Here is a 20,880-nt window from a genome sequence, read left to right on the forward strand (position 1 = left end):
GCCCCTCCCAGCAATTGTAGACTTGAGACAGAGAACTGATTGTTATATTTCCTTTTGGAAACATTCTTTGACTTTTTTATTCCTCCTATATCTACTTTTGTGTTTGTGTTTTGGGGGGGGGGGGTTATTATTTGTTTGTTGGGTTTTTTTCCTTCTGTAATTTTGCTTTCCTTTGAAGGACAAAATTTTATTTGGGATTATTTGAGTTTTGCACATGTAGTTTTAAATCTGCATCTGCTTGTTCTAGGATAACTCAGGGCTTCTGAGGATTCATGTTTACATCCCAACAACTGGGTCAAATGTAGGTGCCTAAATAAGCTTTGTCCCGTGCTTCCATCTTTCCTCTGCCCCATAACAATAAAACTGCTGGACTGTTGAAGGTCACAGTGACTCCACTGTGCCAGTCTGTTTTGCTTATTCCTCTCTCCTTGAGGAGAATGATGCACCCACAAGTTGCTTTTGCTTTACTTCTTATTTGGTGCAGTCCACCACATCACTGATGAACAGAAAAGTAATGTGTCATAGCAGCAAAGCCTTCTGTCATTGCAGCAACAGCATTTTAAATTCGTTTTATATACAAACTCCTAAATTTTATAGGCAAACTCTAAACCTGTTTCTCAAGTCCAATTTGTCATTTTACTAGTCATGCACTCTTATGGTTCACATGCCTCTAAGAGATGGCTGAATCAGTATATAGGTTTGTGTGTCATCTAGTGAACAGAAATCATCTGTCAATCACACTCTGAGGACATACAATCCACTTAATGTGGGCACTTGTTTCCATGTATATGTTACGTAGTTACTGATGCATTAAGATATGATACCATGTTTGAACACAGACCCATTTCTGACTAAAGAGGTGTCGTGGGGCACGTGGGGGCAGCTGGGGTGGGAACATAGAAATGGACAAGCACAGAGAGTAGAAAAGTTGGTTATTTGTCAAAGACTTGAGCTCTTTGAGGCATCTTGCGAATGTACATTCATTACCTCTCTTTTCTGTATTTTCTGTCAGTTTTGTGTATTAATTTGACTTCCTCTCAATATGCTCTTTATTATAGCAAAAGATAGAATAAATGTAGCTCTGAAAAGAGAGATACTTCTGAGCAACTTTCCAAAGGCATAGAAGGCAAAATTGGAATGAATCAGGGGAGATTTCCTTGTATATCCTTTTTATTTAACTATACATAGGTCTTTCTTGACAGTTCTGACTATTTGTTAAATTTCCTTTTTGACAGGGCTTTTGTAATAATAGTCTTATTGTTGACCCAGACTGCTGACACTGTTTTGTTGGTGGAGTCTTGTAGAATGTATTTGTCATGTTGCAAAGAACTCTGTGTAACCAGAGGCATAGTCTCCAAACTAAAACAGAAGTTAAAAATCAATGTGGCAGTAGTCTCAAAGGTGAAAACAAGTTTTGATTCTATGAAATACATGTATTGCTGTGTAATTTAAAAATAAATATAATAAGATTATGGTAAAAAGTATGCATGTACTATAAAAGTGATTTATATATACTTCAGTAATTCCAAATTAAAAAAAAAAAATCCAGTAATTCCCTTTATTCACTTGCTTAATGAAGCACTAATTTTGAGATGTGTTAAAATTTTAATTTTTTTTCACTAAGTGGCTTATCGATAGTCTGTGTCATAGATATGATTTGGCTGTTAATCATCTCAATTCTATACTTGGCCAACATGTCATATCTCTTGTTTATTTAAACCTTAAACTTGCATTAATCTCTTTGCACAAGTAGAGTTTTTGCCTATGCTTACCTTCAGGATAAATCGCAGTGTGTTCTATGTGGATGTCACTCCCTGGGGCTTTTGACTAGAAGCTCTTCAGCCCCAGCACTGCTGTTAGTTTAGGGGAAGTACATAGCCACACAGGTAGCTGGTTTGGGACTGAACTGTGGTAGGTAAGAAGTCTGTGTTGCTTTTGTGACATGGCCTAGAGTAACTTACTGTAGTTTTAAAGAGAGATTGGATTTATACTTCAGCACTGCCAGACTCAGAACATAATGAGTCTTTTCCTTCCATTTTTTGAACTGCTAAGAAGAACATCTCTCTTTTTCTTCTTGGCTGTCAGTTTTGGAGGGTAGTTACATGAGAGTGGAAGGGTGTACTAAAGGAAGAAGAAGCTAAAGTACTAAGAAGTCTTACACAAAAAATCTTTAAGGGTAAGCTTGATTGAAACAGAAAAGTGTTATAAATTTACTTGAAGATGCAGTAGAAAAACATCATACTTGTCTATGGCCAGATCCAGTCATTAATAGTTTTGTCAGCTATAGGCTTCCACAAGCATGACACATCAAAGAAGAGTAAGATCTTTGTGTTGATTCTTCATAAACTACTGTTGTCATTATTCTTATGCACCTAACATAAAAGGAATGGCATCAACAAAAGACAGACTCAGGAATGTTTTTGAGGCTGTCTTCAGGTGTGATTGGTTATAGTGGGTATGTTGTAGTTCCACCTCTAGTATAAAAAAAAATTCTTATCCCTTCTTCAGCTGTTTATTATAAGGGAATAATTAATAAATTCCTTGGTACTAAAACTGAGACATGGTACGCATTTAAGGAAAAGCAGCAGAATCAAGATAACAGAATGTGTCTGTTTTCAGTATTCTGATGCATCAGAAGTGATGTATGAAAAAAGCTCAGATAAAGAGAGCTTAAGGTCTCTTTCTATTTCTAAAACCCCATTGAACTAAATTTGGCTGAGATGGAGTTAATTTTCTTCATAGCAACCCATGTGGGGCTGTGTTTGAGATCAGTAACTCCAACAAGGTTGATAGGACACCAATGATTTGGCTATCGCTGAGTAGTACTTGCACAGCATCAAGGTTTTCTCTTTTCCACTTTTCCTCCGTACTGGGAGTGGGCATGGGGCTGGGAGGGGACACAACCCAGGCAGCTGACTCAGGTTGATGAGAGGGCTATTGCATGCCATATAACGCCATGCTCAGAATAAAAACTGAGGGGAGGAGGTTTTAGGGGAGGTAGCCATTGCTTGGAGACTACCTTTTGTCTGTTTGTGGGAGATGGTGATGCATCGCCTGTTTCATTTTTCCTTCCTCTTTTCTTCACTTATTAAACTGTATCTTGACCCACAAGTTTCTTCCCTTGGGCTCTTTCTGTTCTCTCCTCTAGTCCTGCTGGGGGCTGGAGAAGGAAGGATTGGCTGTGTGGTCCTTAGCTGTTGCCCAAGATGAGCCCACCACCCTATAGAGCAGGATCTGTAAGGATGAGGTGCTCCAGTGGGCAATTCTGGAGTGCAAAATAAGATACCAAATACTTGTTTAGTGGTGTAGGTTTCTGTTATGCGCATTCATGGGGAAGTTTTCATGTGAATTCAATAGATCAAAAAAGAGATACTCAATGCTAATTGTTGTAAATTTTCTATAAAAATTTTTTGGTGCTTAATTGCTCCATTGTTTCTTTTTAAAAAACACAGCTTTTCAATAGTTCCTCTTACTTCTTTCTTGTTAACTGCTAATATAGTTTACATGGTTTTGACTGGCCATTTACTGTATCCAGCTAGAATAATAAAAGAGCACATGAAAAATACAGATACAACCTACACAGTAAAAAAAAAAGGGGGGGAGAAAAAATACTGAACTGAAAATAAGCAAAAGGATGAAAACTAAATTCATATGAATAATGACGACAGATTGTATTCTGCACTCCTTTTCAGATTTCTTAGATAAAACTGTAATCTAGAACACCGAGGGCCCCATATTATTAACATTATTGTTTCCTTAGAGCCATTCATTGTTTACTACATGAAATAACAGGGCTCTACAAAGTTGCATCCTATACAAGAGAATTGTATACAGTAACTCTGCAATTCTGTACTAACACTGCTGGGTGCATATTGTAATTTTGGTGTCACTACTGCAGTGAAGTAATTTAGGAGCAAAATCTCTTAAAAGAGCTCATTTAAGCTTAGTGTTTTTGGAAAGCAGAGTGCTTTTAAACCAGCTCTGTCCAGGACACTACTTATTTATTATTCGGTCTATTTCAGAGCACTTTTCAAACACTTTTGAAATACATTTGCACCTAGTACTTATCTTCACAAAGTAAAATCATCATACTTCAATACAGTCACATTTGTATTTGATAGACAGCAGGTAGAAATAATTCGTATCTGATGTGTGTCAAAGGGGTTGAAAAACTAGGCTTTTTTTGGTTTTGTTTTTGTTAATAGGACTAGGATGAGTATCTCAGTGAGATTAAGTCATCAGGGTAAGGGCAAAACTCATTGAAGTCAAGCAATATCTTCCCAATAATTTCAATAACTATGCCAATCCCAGTGAAACAGTTCCTCTCAGGATGGGTGTGAGGAAATATTGGTAAGTTGTTGAAGAAACGGTGGTTGAGGGAGAAGTACGATGGAGGTAGCTGGGTCAGACACTTCATAGGTGGAAGGCCAGCAGCAGTGCTTGAAGGCACATGCTACTATACATACCAGATAGCATATATTATTTTGAGTGATGTCCAGTGCCTCAGCTAATAGGGTGGATAACAAAGGCAGAAAGTTAGAATTTGAAATCAAACTGCTGTGGGTTACATGAAGAAACTAACCTTTACTATGTCACAGTAGCCATAAATGATTTTTCTGTGTCTCAGGACTGGAATAGTTGCTTTACTACAGAATATGATATCATTACATTGTGAGAAGGGGTTTATAAACATGTTCTTGTTTGAAACAAATAAATAGAGTTCACAGGCTTCTCAACAGTTGCTCATTTAAATTTACTGTAAATATACTAAAAAAAAATACATGAGACTGAAAATATTTAATGTTTTACAGGTCCCATGAGTAAGTGATATAAGCTGATAATCTGTTGCTGTGAATAATGAACAAAGTAATTCCAGATTTGAAAATGTTTCCTTGAATGCCGGCAGGAACAATCTGTAGCAATCAAGAACAAAAGGATCTATGTGTGTGAATTTGGTTATTAAAACATTAATGACAGTGAAGATGAAAACTGTCACTTGCCTTGGTTTGAGGAAATGCTGATCTGCATGTGTTAGCTGGCAAAATCATCAAAACAACAGAATCTGTTATATTGTAAAATAAGAATCCCTCAAATAATCTTACTATGGAAATTTCCCTGAATCTTGTGTATACTTGGAGAGAAGAAATACTTTTCATTATAGGCTAAATATTGACTTTATTCATCAGTGCTTTTAAAAAGGTTTTTTTTTCAATGAAAAATAGATACTTGTACTATAAGAAATTTTTTGAATTTCTGTACTAGTCGGTTTTGAAGTTTCAACTATATTTGTCTTATGTTTAATTGTAAACAACAGGGAACAGACTTTTGTGAAATTCTTATAGTTTTTATATGCTAGAGCCACATGTATGTGGGCAAAAAAATTTTATATGAAAATTTTGTGGAAGATAACTAAATATAAAAAAACCCTCAACCATAACTTGTTACAAAAGCTGCTGAGTATTATTTACTCCATTAGATACAATATGACTAAAAGACTTTCTTAAATAGATATTATTTTGACGTAGACCTGAAACCAAATTGAAAATCAAGTTTATTAGAAATTAATTCTAAGGAAACAAAATTAGATGCTAAGTTATATTTTATGCTCTCTTAATTTTCAAAAATAAGTTTTGCTCACACAGAGAAAAAATATAGAAACTAATATCTTAAAATTTCTTCTGACTTAGAAAAAACTGACCAAGAGAATACTGTGGCAGGAGATAAAGATATAAACCAGCCTTCCAGTAACCAAAGTATACAAGCAGAGATACAAGAGCAGTCCATCTGGGGAAATCGCACTGATGGTGACCTCATCACAAGTAAGTATTTCCAGAACAAATTACTGCCTTTTAGGCTTGCTTTTGCAGTGTAATGGGATACTGCTTGTTGACTCTGTTAAATGTGTGTAAATGCAATTGGGTTGCAACTGTAATGCACATCTACTGAATTTTTTTTTCCAGATTGACTCCTGTCAGCATGCATAAGCAATGAGTACAAAGAAAGGTGTGATTTGGGTGGTGCTGTATGGTATAGACCTCTGTAGCATCTACATTTTAAAACCTTAATGTTATATTCTTCCCTTATCATTAATAGTATGATTAGCAGGGACATGAGTTGTGGTGTGCAGCTGTGCTAGGTGTCATCACCCTCGATTTCCCAGGCTATATATTTAAGTGGCAGAGTATGATGAAAGCAGTTGTTTCCAGATGCACTGAGTACTGGTCAGGTGTAGATTTTTTAAGAGTTTTGAATACTAAAGTAGTTATTTCTTTCAAAACTAGAAGACTGCTGTAAGACAAGATTTTAGACTTATGCTATAGAACTGTGGAGGTTTTTAATTAGTTCTTATAGGTCCACAGTCCTAGTGTATGTTATGAATGCTTTAAAACATGTATGCAATATTATTCCCATTTTCCTGTCTTGAATTGAAGATCATATGCTGTCCAAATGCTCACTCACAATTGCACCCTCCTAAGGCAAAAATATTTCTGTCAACTGCCAGAGCTAAACGGCTTTAAAATTCTGTGAATGCTTGAACATTAGTTGCTAAAGGGAGGGGCAGCATGAGAAACTGTTCTCTAATTATAGGGTGTATTCAGAAAGCAAATGGACTAAATGCCGAGTGGTGCTCCAGCTCTCTAAGGTCATTGTCTGATCACACACTTCAGTCTGTCTTTACACTGCACACAGAATACACTGTTCACAGGGGGATAAATTCATGTTTCTGAACTTGCTGTTCTCAAAACTGGAATTTTTGCTGGAGTTATCTATTTCTTTTTAGTTTTGTTTTGTTTTTTGGGGGGGGAAGGAGGGTGTTTTGCTTTCTTGTTTTATAGTCTTATCTATACACTCAGCTTCTCCTGAGCTTTGTGTTAGTATTTGAAGTTCTTTTAAAATCTTAGTTAATCTTTTTTTTTCTAAATAATGAATCCCAATAAATACTTATACCCCTAACGTATTGAATAGTTACATAGATCCTTTACAGGAAACCTACATTTAGCATGTCAGATATTTATCTGACAATTTAAAATTAATTCTCAAATGACTATAAAGAGGGAAACTTGTCCTGCACAGATTGAGAGTTTACTTAATACCAAAAGATTAGTTTTTTAGACTTAACTGTCCCTGGACAAGCGATTGCTTTGCACTTATGTTGAGTATATGGAAAGGTGTGTGTGGCATCGTGTGCTTTTGGAATGGCCTCCTTCTCATTCCCTCTTTTTAGAAGCTTCCTTATTCCCAGATTCATGAGAAAGCAGATTTATTTCGTAGCAGTTAGCAGCATGCCTGAACTATGGAGGAGAGGAACAAGGACTGTAGGGTGGTGCTGTGCTTCCTCTAATCTGTTCACCACAAAGACATACTACAGTGGCTGCACTGAGGGAATGTGAGGGAATTATATGTTTTTTCAACACACAGTAGAAATGGACGCAGAGTGTGCAAACCCCTGGTAAAGTAACTTGATGATTGTATTTAGTTATATCTCTATGATGGGAGGGTTATTTGCTGCCAAATTAAAAAAAAAAAGTAACAGGAAAAAGGGCAAAGATAGGATAAAATTCAGAGGAAGGTACTGCTGCAGTGTGCACAACTGTACTCCTCCTGGAGTCACTGGTAGTTTTACCTTTGACTTTGTGAAAAGTAAGTTTATGTGAAAGCTGTAAGTTTCTAAAACACTTAGTCTTGATAATTGTGTAGTAAAGGCTTTATTATGGTTCATATTTGATTAGATGCTATGATGCAAACCTCTCTTTTCTTCAAATTAATGATTTTTTTAACCTTTAATTTAAAGTCTTCTACATGGAAGAAACAAAAATGATGAAATTAAAGCAAACTTTTCTTCCTTTTTTTCTTTGATAGATGAGTTATTAGTGTGGAAGTTTGTTCTACTTTTAAAAATTGAGGTACAGTGCTTGACTCAATTACAAATACTTCTAGTTTGTAGAAGTTTTACAGCTCGATATACCTAGTAACGAAAGTTTGAAAACTAGAACAAGTGGAGCAAGGAGAAGCTTGTTTATGACTCAGGTATTTCACTTTAAGTAAGTACTGGAGCTCAGAATGTTCTTGATTGAACCAGATCTATTACCCCACCAGACTGAATTTTGCAAATTATTGCATATTGAAAGAAACTTTCTTCAAATAATATTAGACAGGCCATACTTCAGTTCTCTGAAGTATTAACAGCTGTTCACCACTATCCTAATGATTCAGTTTCTTTTTTTCCCATACAGATTGTTTTCCGCCCCCACAGTTGATGCATACTCCATTTGTCTTAGCATTAGTTTTTACTTTATAAATGTTTCCAGCATTTAATTTCCAAGATTTTCCTTGTTTGCAGCTGTTTTATCCTGCTATTATATGGAATTAGATTAATCAGTCAGTTTTATTGGCACACCAACAACGAAGTCCAGTGTTGGAGCCCCTGTAATGACTTCATTATGTATGATTTGTCATTTGCACTTGTGAACTCAGTTTACCAGGCAACACCAATAAACTAAAATGCTGCCCTGGTTTTTCCACAGTGAGATGTTTTACGTTCACCTTGCTCTGCCCTTTCAGTCTGTTTTGCAAGGTCCCTCTTTTTAACCTCTACAGATTTCCTTCATATTAGCCTTTCCCCCACCTCCTTTGGAGCATCCCTTTTCCCCATGAATAAAAATGTTCATAAGATGCTGGTTAATCTTATGGCAAGCTTCAACCAAGAAATTAATTGTTTTCGAAGAGAGCTTACGAATCAAAAAGTTACTGTATACTGATATATAAACAAGGAAGAGCTATATAAACAGGAAACAGTTGTATTAACTTTCTGTATTAATTGTTAATGTACTTGCATAACTGTTACTGGAATACTGTGTTAGTTGGAGAAGGGTCAAGGGAGAACCACAAATATCTCAGGAATGATTGGAGTAGTTGAAAACATGCCTTATTGTGGAAAACCTCCTGGAATTCAATCTGTATAGTGTTAAAAAGGGGGCTAAAGAGGGCTTTGCGTAGTCCCTAAGAAGCATACCACAACAAATAGAAATTTGGTAAGACAGTTCTTCAAGTGTAGCACACAAAGGGAGAACTAGATATAATGTCTGGAGGTTCAATTAGACTAGAAATAAGTTGTATATTTTTTAATAGAGTATTTGAGAACAGGAAGAACTGCCAAATATTTGGTGTGTTTAGGTGTGTTAAATTGGCTTTATTCATCACAAGGTGTCCATTGCTATCCATATCTTTCAATTTTAAAACCTGAGTAAAGGAGAATATTTCCATAGTAGTTCCCCCAATTTATCTTTTTCAGTGCAGATATTTTTCAAGAAAATATTAAGACCTATTCCCTTCTCTTCGCAGACACACATATATTTTCTATTTTATTTCAGGTTGTAGAGGTTCTGCTTTTCAAAAGAACTTTTGAATAGCTCCATCTGCTATCTTCTTTTGCAGTGCATTTTAAATATCTGCAAACACCTTCCACCTCTTTTCATTGTCTGGTCTGGTGGCCTGTAATGGGGTGGTTCTGCTTCTGCTATCACTCACCACTGACAAGTGAGGAAGAGCATATGTTAAAACAGCAGCAGGGTAACCTGTGGCTGTAGGAATGAAGCCATAGCAGTTTTTGCTACTCCATATTATCACAATGCCTTGCTTTGTTCTCTGGAAGAGGTTGGGGATTTTTTTTCCCAAAAAAAGGCTATAAAGATGGATTTCAGAATATTTAGGGAGAATTTTTGCAAAGGGCACTAGGTTATCATCAATTTGTGCTGTTATGCAGGCAAGGGAATGTTTAGGAGGGAAGAAAATGCCAGTCTTGAACACTATTTGCTTGTGAGGGTTTAATCTCCTTTCTAGTACTCAAGCAGAACCTTAGCTATGTGATATTTAAGAAAACAAAAAACATCTACCATGGATTCAAATTTTCATGAATAATTGATTAATAATAATCCAATTCTCAAGATTAAATACCTAAAATATGCCCATGTTTTACAGATAGAAAGGTCATTGCTATCCATCATTTTCTAACTTCAATTGCCTCTTTCTCCTCCATGGAACACCCCTCTCATAAGTGTGATTCTTCAGAGAAAGGGATGCTTCAGTCAGCTTTGTGGGGATCAAACAGTTTTACATGTTCTTGTGCCTACTACTTTATTTACTATATTCTTCTTTATTTTGTTTTGTTTTATTGCATATAAACCTAGATATTTTTCTCTTTTGGTTTTCTATATTTTTATGTTGACATTTTACTTTATTATTTATGTAATTTTAAGGTCTGGAGATTCCCTTCATTTGGCTAAGTGAGTGACTTCTGTAGTTTAAATTATGCTGTTTGGGTTTAGGACTTTTTTTTCCAACAAGAAGAAGATAATCTGCTGTTAGAACTGTTCATTTTGTTTGATATTAATCCAAATTTTTTTTTTGCTATTTTGTAGGGCATGCTCATATTACAATTACTGTGATTTCAGATGATCCTGTTTATTCTGTCTATAAAATAATGCAGTGTTAGAGATAACATAAATGGTTCTCTTCAAAGCTAGAAATTATGATAAATACAGTCTTCTTGCAGCAAAATAAAGTGTGTGAGTACAGAAATTGTGCAGAATAGATTAATAGGAATTATCCAAAATATATTGCTGAGCCTGAAAGGTGCATTCTTTTAGTTAAAGAAGTGATTTATATACAATGTTCTAAGTATACCTAGGTATAAAAAAGTGTGAACCTATGAATGAACAAAACTTAAGTCAGTTCAATACTTACATACAGCAAAACAGTATTTGATATTTCAAACCTTCTTTAAAAAAGATAAATCTTTGAGGAATCTGGCTACTCAAAGTAATGGAGGAATAGAGGTTATCCCTGAAAGCTCCTTCCCCAGAGAGATTTTCTAATCCTCTCCCCAGCAGAGAGCTACCCTGTGTTACTTCTGTTTCTCCCCCCAACCTGACAAATCTTTTACTACTTCTGTTCCAAAAGTCTTCAGAAAACCTCTTCTCATGCCTATTGAGAGGCCTGGTGAGTTGCACAGCCGTAGCCTTTTCATTTCGTTTTCGTTTTCACAGAATCACAATATCACAGCATATGCTGAGTTGGAAGGGACCAACCCTTAGACCTGCAATGGACCATCCCCAAGAATCACACCATGTGCCTGAGAGTATCATCCAAAGGCTTCCTGAACTCTGTCAGGCTTGGTGCTGTGACCACTTCCCTGAAGAGCCTGTTCCAGTACCCACTCACCCTCTGGTAGAGAGGGATTTTCACAGATAGCTGTACCCTTACAGTTACAGTCTTCAGAGTTTAAGGCAGGGTCTTTGGTGTTAGGCTGGAGAAGAGGAGTTTAGGGGTGACCTTATCGCTCTGTACAACCATGTGAAAGGAGGTTGTAGCCAGGTTGGCCTCTTCTCCCAGGCACTTAGCAATATGACAACAGGATATAGTCTCAGGCTGTGCCAGGGGAGGTTTAGGTTAGACATTAGGAGGAATTTCTTCAGAGAAAGGGTGATAAGACATTGAAATGGACTGCCCAGGGAGGTGGTGGAGTCACTCTCCTTGGAAGTGTTTAAGGAAAGACTGGATGTGGCACTTAGTGCCGTGATCTAGTTGACATGGTGGTGTTTGGACTTGATAATCTCAGAAGTCTTTTCCCATCTAATTGAGTCTGTGATTCTGTGGGATTCTGTGTTTACAGAAGTCACCTGTAAAATGAGCCAAGTGTCACTGAAATTGTCCTTACTTATAGAGAGAGGTGCTAAGATGCAGATGTTTTCTGTGTAGCCTCTTCTCTTCACCTTTAGGTTGGATGCTCTAAAGCGATGCAGTTAATGATGGACTGAGATAGATGAGGAATTTGTATACTCTGTGGTGACTCCATGTAGAGAAATAAACTTATTACTATTGTTGGTCCATTTACAGAACAGTAGTTAAACTTCAATGAGAACTTTAACCTGCTCCAGATGACCAAAAGATAGACACATGTATTCTGCATATCACTAGTAGCCAGAATTTCCTGGAGCCTTTTGTTTTCAGTTTTACCTTACTTGTGACTCTCAAACTGTCATCTGAATTTATGGTCTGAGGCTGGGAAGTTTGGATGGCGGTAATCATCACTACAAGACAAAGGTGAAATTCTTTAGTAACGTCGAGGTTACTATGCTTGCTGTATTGGGGCCTGAAGTAAATTGTATCCTAATTTCAGAATATTTTTCTTTATTGTATTGGTACTGTCATAAGAATTAATGTGCTCTTATGCCTGGATGGGAAAGAATAGTGTTTCCTGATTAGTTCCACGTATAAGGGGAAAAAGTACATGCTCGTAGTAATTCCTTAAAGAGGAAGAGTAATAAAATTCTTGACTGCGTTCTATGTGAAAAATAAGATAGAAACCAATGAGTCAGTGTGGTTTTATGCTCTTATTTTCAGTACAAATGGTATTCAGTTAGCCATATTTAGCAAAGAAAACACAAAATTACAAAGTGTATGAAGGTATCATCATGCAAGTTCTACTTTTATGAACCTGTCTACTGGCAAAAATGTTGAACTTAAACCATGGCAAAAGTTCTCTTTTTCTCTTTTTAGATTTAATTTTGTATTCGTAGTCATGCTTGTGAAAAGCTTGGAGTAAGTTTATGAAGCTGAAAAGTAGTACTGTGTGCTGTGTGTACATCAAAATAATTAAATGAATTCTTCAAAATTTTAAGAATCAAAATAGTTTTTAATATTATGATTTTTTAAATTTACTGATAAAAAAGTGAAAGATGAAGAGGGACTCATGGTCACAGCAGAAGCCTTAGCTAAGTAATCATGGTTAAACATTTTTCTTCTTTATATAGCTATGCAGAGGAAAGAAAGGTCTGAATACTGTTTACTTCTTCTGCGTTCTGGCAATTTCTCTAGTGCAAAAGTACCCACAAGTACCTTTCCCTGAAAATATTTTTATAAAAGACAAGGAACAACAGGAGCCTCTGACCTATTTGTGTGTTGTTGTGTTGGTGGTTTTCTGTTTTCCCTTAAAAAATTCTTCATGATCCAAACCCAGAGAAGCCTTTTGAAAAACATTGAAATGTCAAACAGCTGTGGTCACTCAGGCTATTTCTAATACTGGTTTTGTTAAATCATTTTACTGTTGAGGTAGGCCTCCAGACATATTTAAGAGAATGGTGAATTTTTTGCCACCTGAGCCTTAACTATTTTTAAATTAACTGTAGTGCTCTGGCATGTGAGAAACATGTATGAAGACTGCTCTTCAACTTTGTCATTATAAACCTCAAACCTGTGCCATTCTAACACAAGAACTTTGAAATTCTGAGTTTATGTCTGGGCTCATGAATTTTAGAGTCTTAAATTTTACTTTTAAACCTCCTTCCCTCGAGTTCTGTGCAGTATCTCAATTATCGTGTTTTCACTTTGAACTATAAATATTATGACACTTGTTTAGAGAAAATTTGGCAATGCTAATGTTAATTACAGCAGAATCTCAACTAAGAGACTATTTCCTGTTGCAGAGCTTCCTCAAGCTTAAGTGAACTTTATTGATTTGTAGCTCAGACTTTAGATTGTATAATGTTTGCATAAAATGTTATGAAGTTTGCTTTTGAGACAAGTCAAGTAGAGCAAACAGTTAGGCAAACCTATAAAAAAAGTGGCCTGTGAGTCAGATTTGACCTTCAGGGCAAAATTTTGCCACTGACAGACGCATAAACCTTTTGCCAGTTCCTTGGTTGAGCAGGGGCGAGCCTCCCTTAAAGTATGGGTAGCTCTGAAATAGATCTTCAAAAATCAAATCTCTTAGCCCATTAGAAGGCATCTACCTTTCCCATCTCCTTTCTTTATTAGGGCAGGTGCATATTTTAACTGTATTCTCTAAGTTGTAAAATGAAATAAAATTCACGTTTTGACAGAAAAGCAGTGAAAGATTGTTATGCTGACCAGAATTGGTCATAACAGCAGTGTCAAACCAGAATGAATAACTTCTAGGTCTGTACAATTCAGAAATACAGATCAGTGAAGAATACTCTTTTTGCTTGAATTTCAAAATGAAGGAAACTAAGTTTTGGTGAGGAGATTTGGGATGAACCTGCCTGGAAAGGTTTATCTGAAGGATCGAACTCAGTTTTTCACAGAGATGATATAGAAAAATATTTGGATGATGAGGTAGGATGCACAGCTAACTTTGGGTAACACACATCTAGTTTTCTTATGGGTGATTTTATCAAATGACACCATTTCATTTAGTATTTCCCAGCTTACTTTGTAACTATGACTTTGTGAAGTTTTTCCCTACCTCGAGAGATATTCTTTTTACTGTGTGATGAGTTTTTAGTGATAATGGTCACTATCATATTTATAATGTAAAATCAGTATTGATAAATATTTTTGTACAGTAATAGATCTTTCAGTGGGACTAAACACTAATCACTGTGAAGTAACTAGCAGTGTACATTAATGCATCTGAAGTAGTTATAAGGATCTTATACATGTTTCGTAACAGTCTTCATTACAGCCTTCATTTTAAAGGAGGAATTCTAATAGAAGGTATCTTTTTTTTATCCCTTTCTCTTCTTGTTCCCTTCCTTTGACTGTTACTTTTTCTACTTCACCATCCACTTGATTTTCTGATTCCTGTCTATAGCAGTGTGTTATGCCTGAGGAATCTTTTCCCCACAATTTAATTGATAAACTCAATCATAATTGTAAGTAAATTACTATTTGGTTTTGACTCTTTGTGTGTTACAGAACATCTGCTACTCTAACTCTATGAGAAGAGCCTAACAGCAAGACCTCATTTGCTGTGCTGTGCTCCCTCGTTGAACAAGAGAAAATAACCTGGCAAAAGCTTTTGTTCGGTATCACATCCACACCAGGGACTCTGCTGGGATAGCTGAAATAGGGCAAGAAGTTCAGGTCATTAATATTTTGTTGAATATTTGTGGGACAGGTCCTTATGGAAAAGGAGAGAAGATTTGTTTAGTAGCACAGGGAAGGTTCCCATAGAATAATACACTTTGCTTTCAAAACTTAGAGATAGAAATACATTTCGCAATGACTGTAATGGAGTGGCACTTCAAAGTTTTGATTTAAAAAAAATCCTTTAGAATTTGGAGTAATTTTGGAAGAAAGTAGAGGTTATATATGAGTGATATGGTAGAGGGTGGTGTCTATCATGGTGGAGTCAAAGTTGGAAGACTCTTGAAAGTTTATTCCCATTTTTGATAAATTATTCTGCATCCTCTTCCCCATATTTGTTTTATAAAGTAAAAACAGAAAAGACTGACCCATCCCTATTATAATTCTGGCTCCAAGCCATTTCTCTTTTCTGTTTGCATTATTTTCTCTAGTGCCCCCTTTCCCTCTTGTTTATTTGTTTGCTTGAACAGTCCTTTTTTTCTGTTTACCCACTTTTTTCTCTGTTACAATGACATATTTATAAGCAAGGACAGTAAAGTTATGCTTAGAGAGTGACTGGAAATATTTTTAAAGTGCTTCAGTATAAAAGCCTGTTTCAGTATCTCTGTGTTAACATCAGCATTTAAGCTGTTTTGTAAGTAGCAATGAATCTTCTTATTAGAATACATATTCTGACTATTGGAGAATTAACAGTGAATTAAACATTAGGAAAAAATTCTGTGCAATTCAGGCAAAAGAACCTGAGTAAAATTTTACTACACACTATGAAACTTGGCATCTAATCATGTGATTATGTGAGATTTAAATTTTCATAAAATAAAAAAATTAACCTGGTCCTAGTTTGTAGCTACTAACAAAAGTGGAAAGTTAAAGACTGAAAATTGAGGATGCCAATAAAAAGGATGTATTTAAAAATAAAATATTGATGATTTTTGAGTATTTTGGCTTCTCAGTACTGCACTGTATAGAAACAGGAAATTTTGGCTAAATTGTCATAATGCTAATTCAATATAAGGGGGTAGGGAAACATTCCCACTGTGAGTTGTTAGTTACATCAGCCTAAGAAAATGTTATGGCACAATAAAATGTAGCCAGTTATGCTGAAGGAACATTAAAGAAAAGGGTGCTGGAATTAACTCCAAAGGCAGCAATGCAAATAAAATGGAAGATGTGACTTCAGCAGCGTGGACAAGGTAGTATTGAAAACAGTGGGGTTCTGTCCTTGTAGCAGTCACTTGAGTGTTTCCTAAACTTTTTTGTTTGGTGCTGAGAAATGCACGAAGTGAGGCTGAGATGTTTCCCAAGCAGAGAACATCTGCACAGCACAGAGGGATGGAGGCAGCAGTTTGGCTCACCCGTCACCAGCCTGGTCAAGCGGCTGCTGTTGCTGATGATGCCACGAATGCTTTTGTGGGGCTGAAGGCTTGTGTAAGCAGCAAAGGAAGGTTGTTTGCGTTTGATGTAGTTGCTGTCTTCGCTATAAGGTTGCTGCTGTATTTTGGATCTTTTTGGGTAAGAGAAGCTTGCCGACTCAACTGTGACTTTTTAAAGCTGTAGAATTGCAAAAGGACAAAAGAAAAGTATCTAAATTCTAACACTTTCACTTAAAATGCTGTTTCTTTTCTGTGAAATCCTTCAGCTTATTGCAAAGCCTTGTAAGAAAATGTTTTTAAATGTATAAATGGACATTTTTCAGTGTTGTGAATAATACCGACATAGCACAGATTTCATTGCTGTATCTGCACTCCATTAAAAGTAAATTGTGATTAATGTGCAAAAAGATTTTCTTTTTTTCTGTGAATAAAGGGAAGTATGTTTTCTAAATAAGACAAAAGAAAAGATTTTCATTAAAAAAAAAGATCCTTGTTGAATCCAGAATTCCAAGCATGGGCTTTATTCAAATTTAAATGCCACTTAGAGGTATTTTTTAAAAAAGGGTTAATTAAATAAACTTCAGTGGGTCAAATTACATAGTTTTATAAGTTGAAAGAAATATTTTTAATATTTTTAATAGAGACTGGAAATTATTTCAGGTGTAGTGCTGAATACTTTCAAACATATTGAAGTAAAAATAGCTCCCATCTGAATGTTAGAGACAAAAACTAGTATTTCACTAAAAACTAGTATTCAGTCACTTCTGCAGTTATAAGGACTTGCAGATGCTACTGGCCTCTACTATGTTAATATCATTTAGACACAACAATTTCATAGAGAATTGTATCTTCATGAACAGAGTGAAGAATCAGAATTCTTCACTCAGTTGTGGAATGAAAGAAAAATGTTTTACAGGTGATTTCATTCCATTAAGACAATTTATCTGTTACTTCAGCTAATCTGATGCTTTCTTCTTTGCATTAATGCATTTGTTTCTCTGAATTTTTGTGCTTGTAGCTGTTGGTCACTGATGTGACACTATTTTTCTAGCAGGACAGATTTGTAACTGTGTGGCTCAGATATCAGAGCTTTCTTGTGAATTGTTTGAGCTTCTGCTTTGCTTCCTTTCAGGAAACTGAGTGTATCATTACTACAGGAAGTTTGGTCTTCCCCAGGCACTGTCAGCAGTCTGACTTCTGCGCTGCTTGAAGGGATATGCCTGTGAGCAGCAGAAAAAGCTCATTTAGCCTTTTTTTTTCCTTCTTACTATATTGAATTCATGTAATGGAGGTTGTGTATGAAAACACAGGATGAGTGGGTTTTTCCAGCTGAGTCAGAAAGAGGTCTTCCTAGATCATTTTGGTATAATACAGTAAATAAGCAGTGAAGTAAAAAACATTTGCCTTTGTGCTAAATATTGATGACAGTGATTGCATGCTAAGTGCCTTCAGTTTGGAATTTAGCACACAAATCTCTTTGTTGAAGTTTATATTCTGATATATTCCACTGCCTTTCCCTTTAGCATACAAAACTAGCATTCTTCAGTAAAACAAAGTTAAACTGCCTGTGGAGTGGGGAAGGGAAAAGGCAATGAACTGTGATACAGAAATGCAGGCTTTAGTCCCTGGTTGCTTGCGGTTTTGAATCTAGGGAAGAAAAAAGAGAATTTAGGTTTTTCAAGGACTCTGTTTTCTCAAGAATCTTGTTTGTACAGCTTGCAAAAAACCATTTTGATCAAGGGAAGCCAGTTGATGTAATCTTTTTAGATTTCAGTACAGTTTTCAATACTGTCTCTCAAAGTATCCTTCTGGACAAATACATTATGTGGTGGGTAAGCAGTTGGTTCACAGGTCGAGCACAGAGGGTAATCGTGAATGGGGTAACCAGACTGGTGACCTGTCACTAGTGGGGTTCCTCAGGGCTCCATCTTGGGCCCTGTGCTCTTCAACATCTTCATAAATGACTTGGACACAGGACTAGAAGGGATCCTAAACAAGTTTGCAGATGATACAAAACTGGGAGGAGCTGTTGACTCCCTCAAAGGCAGGGAGGCCCTGCAGAGAGACCTCAACAAATCAGAGGACTGGGCAATCACCAACCGTGTGAAGTTCAACAAGTTCATCCCAGATTCTGCACCTGGCATGGGGGTTTGCACAGACTGGGGAATGAGATGCTGGAAAGCAGTGCCACACAAAGGGCCCTGGGGGTCCTGGTGGATGGCAAGTTGAAGTTGAGTCGTCAGTGCCCTGGGAGACAGGAGGGCCAACCATGTCCTGGGTGGCATCAGACAAAGCATCACCAGCCGGTCGAGGGAGGTGATTGTCCTGCTCTGCACTGGTGCAGCCTCACCTTGAATATTGTGCGCAGTTTTGGGCACCACAACATAAAAAATATATTAAGCTCTTATAGAGTGTCCAAAGGAGAGCAAGGAAGATGGTGAAGGGCCTTGAGGGGAAGCTGTATAAGGAGCAACTGAGGTCATTTGGTCTGTTCAGCCTGGAGAAGAGGAGACCAAGGGGAGACTCATTGCAGTCTACAACTTCCTCATGAGGAGAAGAGGAGGGGCAGACACTGATTTCTTCTTTGGGGTGACCAATGACAGGACCTGAGGGAATCGCCTGAAATTGTGTCAAGGAAGATTTAGTTTAGATATTAGAAGGAGGTTCTTCACCCAGAGGGTATTTGGGTGCTGGAACAGACTCCCCAGGGAAGTGGTCACAGCATCAAGCTTGACAGAGTTCAAGAAGCATTTGAACAACACTTTCAGGACATTCTTGGGAATGGTCCAGTGCAGGGCCAGGAGTTGGACTCGATCCTTGTGGATCCCTTCCAACTCAGCATATTCTGTGATTCTGTGATTTTGGATTAGATTGTGCCATATCACTTCAAGGCACACCAAAACAGTTAGTTCAAAAGAGGAAAAAGAGCTCTTGTTTCTAGGTCATCCTGATGCCTTGAGCTAGTAGCATAGACCAGCCCAAGAGACAGCTTTGGTGACAGTAGCTCTGCCTGGACTTTCTGTGTGTGACTCAAAATCTGGGGTTCCTGGAGTTCTTTGGGATGGGGAATCCCCACTCATCCTGCCCGCGGTCATAGCAGCCACGCAGATTGGTGAGGAGGGTCCTGTGCCTATCTGCTAGATCTGCTTGCCATGAGAGAATTCCTGTAGCTGAAGGACATCCATATCAGAGACTAACCCTTCTCAATGTGTTTAATGTTATCTGTGCAGATACATGCTGCTTTTATTTCTCCTCATACTTTGCTTTTTCAGGATCAGGAAACGGATGGACACTTGCTGTTCTCTTTACTATGTTTCCACATCTTTTTTCTCCTACTGACAATCACTCTATAAACTATGCAGTCAGTAGTAATGAAAAGTCAGGTCATGAAGAGTTGTTGGTGTGGACCTCAAGTCCTCACCCTGCTCTCTAACACAGAATTTTCATTTTCCATTATACTGCTATTGCTGAATGTGACTGATTTTTAGCCTGGGCTCCAGGAGCCTTTCTGACCTCAAGCAGAAGGGGAGCTATTGCTTCAGCACTAGATCACGATATAAGCATGACGTGTTTATCTTTGTTTTATTTCACTGCTTATCAACTAATGATTTATCATTTAATTCTTTTCTTACTTATAAAATTTGTAGCAAATACTTCAGATCTAGTGGGATTTTACTTGCGATTTTTTTGTTTCTTCTTCTATACTCTTTTGTGCCCTCATAGACTGAAGTGACTCAGCTCACTATGTATTTTTCCCTTTGTTTCCTTCCCTTCCAGTGCTGTCTTTTTCTGGGTGGTTGCTGTCTGCTCTTTTTTCTTTTGATGTTTTTGCGGTACTATTCTTTTAATAATGTAAAATCCTGAGTTTTAGACTGTTCCTCATAGTTACTGTCCATTTGCTTCTCCTGTTCCATTTTCCTTGCCACTGTGCTTTCTTTCTTTCTTTCTTTGGTTTTTTGGAACTTGCTATCAGCTGATGCAAACTTAGCATCAGCTATAGATTGCAAGAAAGAATATCAGAGAGAAAATAAGTGCAGCAATGGAATCAGAAACTCAGTTATCAATGTATCTGTTTCTTGTTTTGTACTAATGTTCTGTGTTTTCCTGCTACCTTTTTATATTCTCTCTTTGTTGCTGTCATGTCTTTATTTCTATTTTTGATTTCTGCATCTAGTTAGTATTGTTAATAGTAACATTGGGTATTACTTACAGTTAAAGAGATTACAAAAGATAGTGCACTGAGAGCAGGTGGTCACACTTGAAATGGAACAGTTTTTGGGATCTTCTGAAATTCTGTTACTTACTTGAGCTGAGGACTAGAAATCAAGGGAGCAGTGAACATAAAGGGAATTGCTCATTCCAAGCATTTGCCTTCATGTTCTTTTTAAAACCACAGCCAGTTTATATGCATTTTTGTATGAGTTTAGCTGAGCATTGTAATCTTGACATCTGAAAACTCAGTATATATGTTCAGTAGAAAATAAACCTGACCTCTGTATATTTTTTCACTCAGAGGCAAATGGTGAATAGGCTAGCCTTGAGAAGCTGTTTGCCTCACCATCCCACATTCTTTCCTGTAGTGAAACAGTGTCTAGTTTGTCAGTGGTTGCTGGGGTTTTGA

The 20,880-nt window shown here is 36.9% G+C and overlaps 1 protein-coding gene across 1 annotated transcript in view; it reads left to right on the forward strand.

Moving 5' to 3' along the window:
• The window catches only part of MDFIC (MyoD family inhibitor domain containing), a 52,553-nt gene that overhangs the window by 6,938 nt on the left and 24,735 nt on the right, over positions 1–20,880 (forward strand). The window contains 1 exon segment of the mRNA XM_051795980.1: positions 5,688–5,819. Within this exon segment, the coding sequence (XP_051651940.1) occupies positions 5,688–5,819 (132 nt within the window).

Source organism: Manacus candei, unplaced genomic scaffold (assembly GCF_025592945.1).
Source record: "Manacus candei isolate 608988 ecotype Guabito, Panama unplaced genomic scaffold, ASM2559294v1 h1tg000043l, whole genome shotgun sequence".
NCBI lineage: Eukaryota > Metazoa > Chordata > Aves > Passeriformes > Pipridae > Manacus > Manacus candei.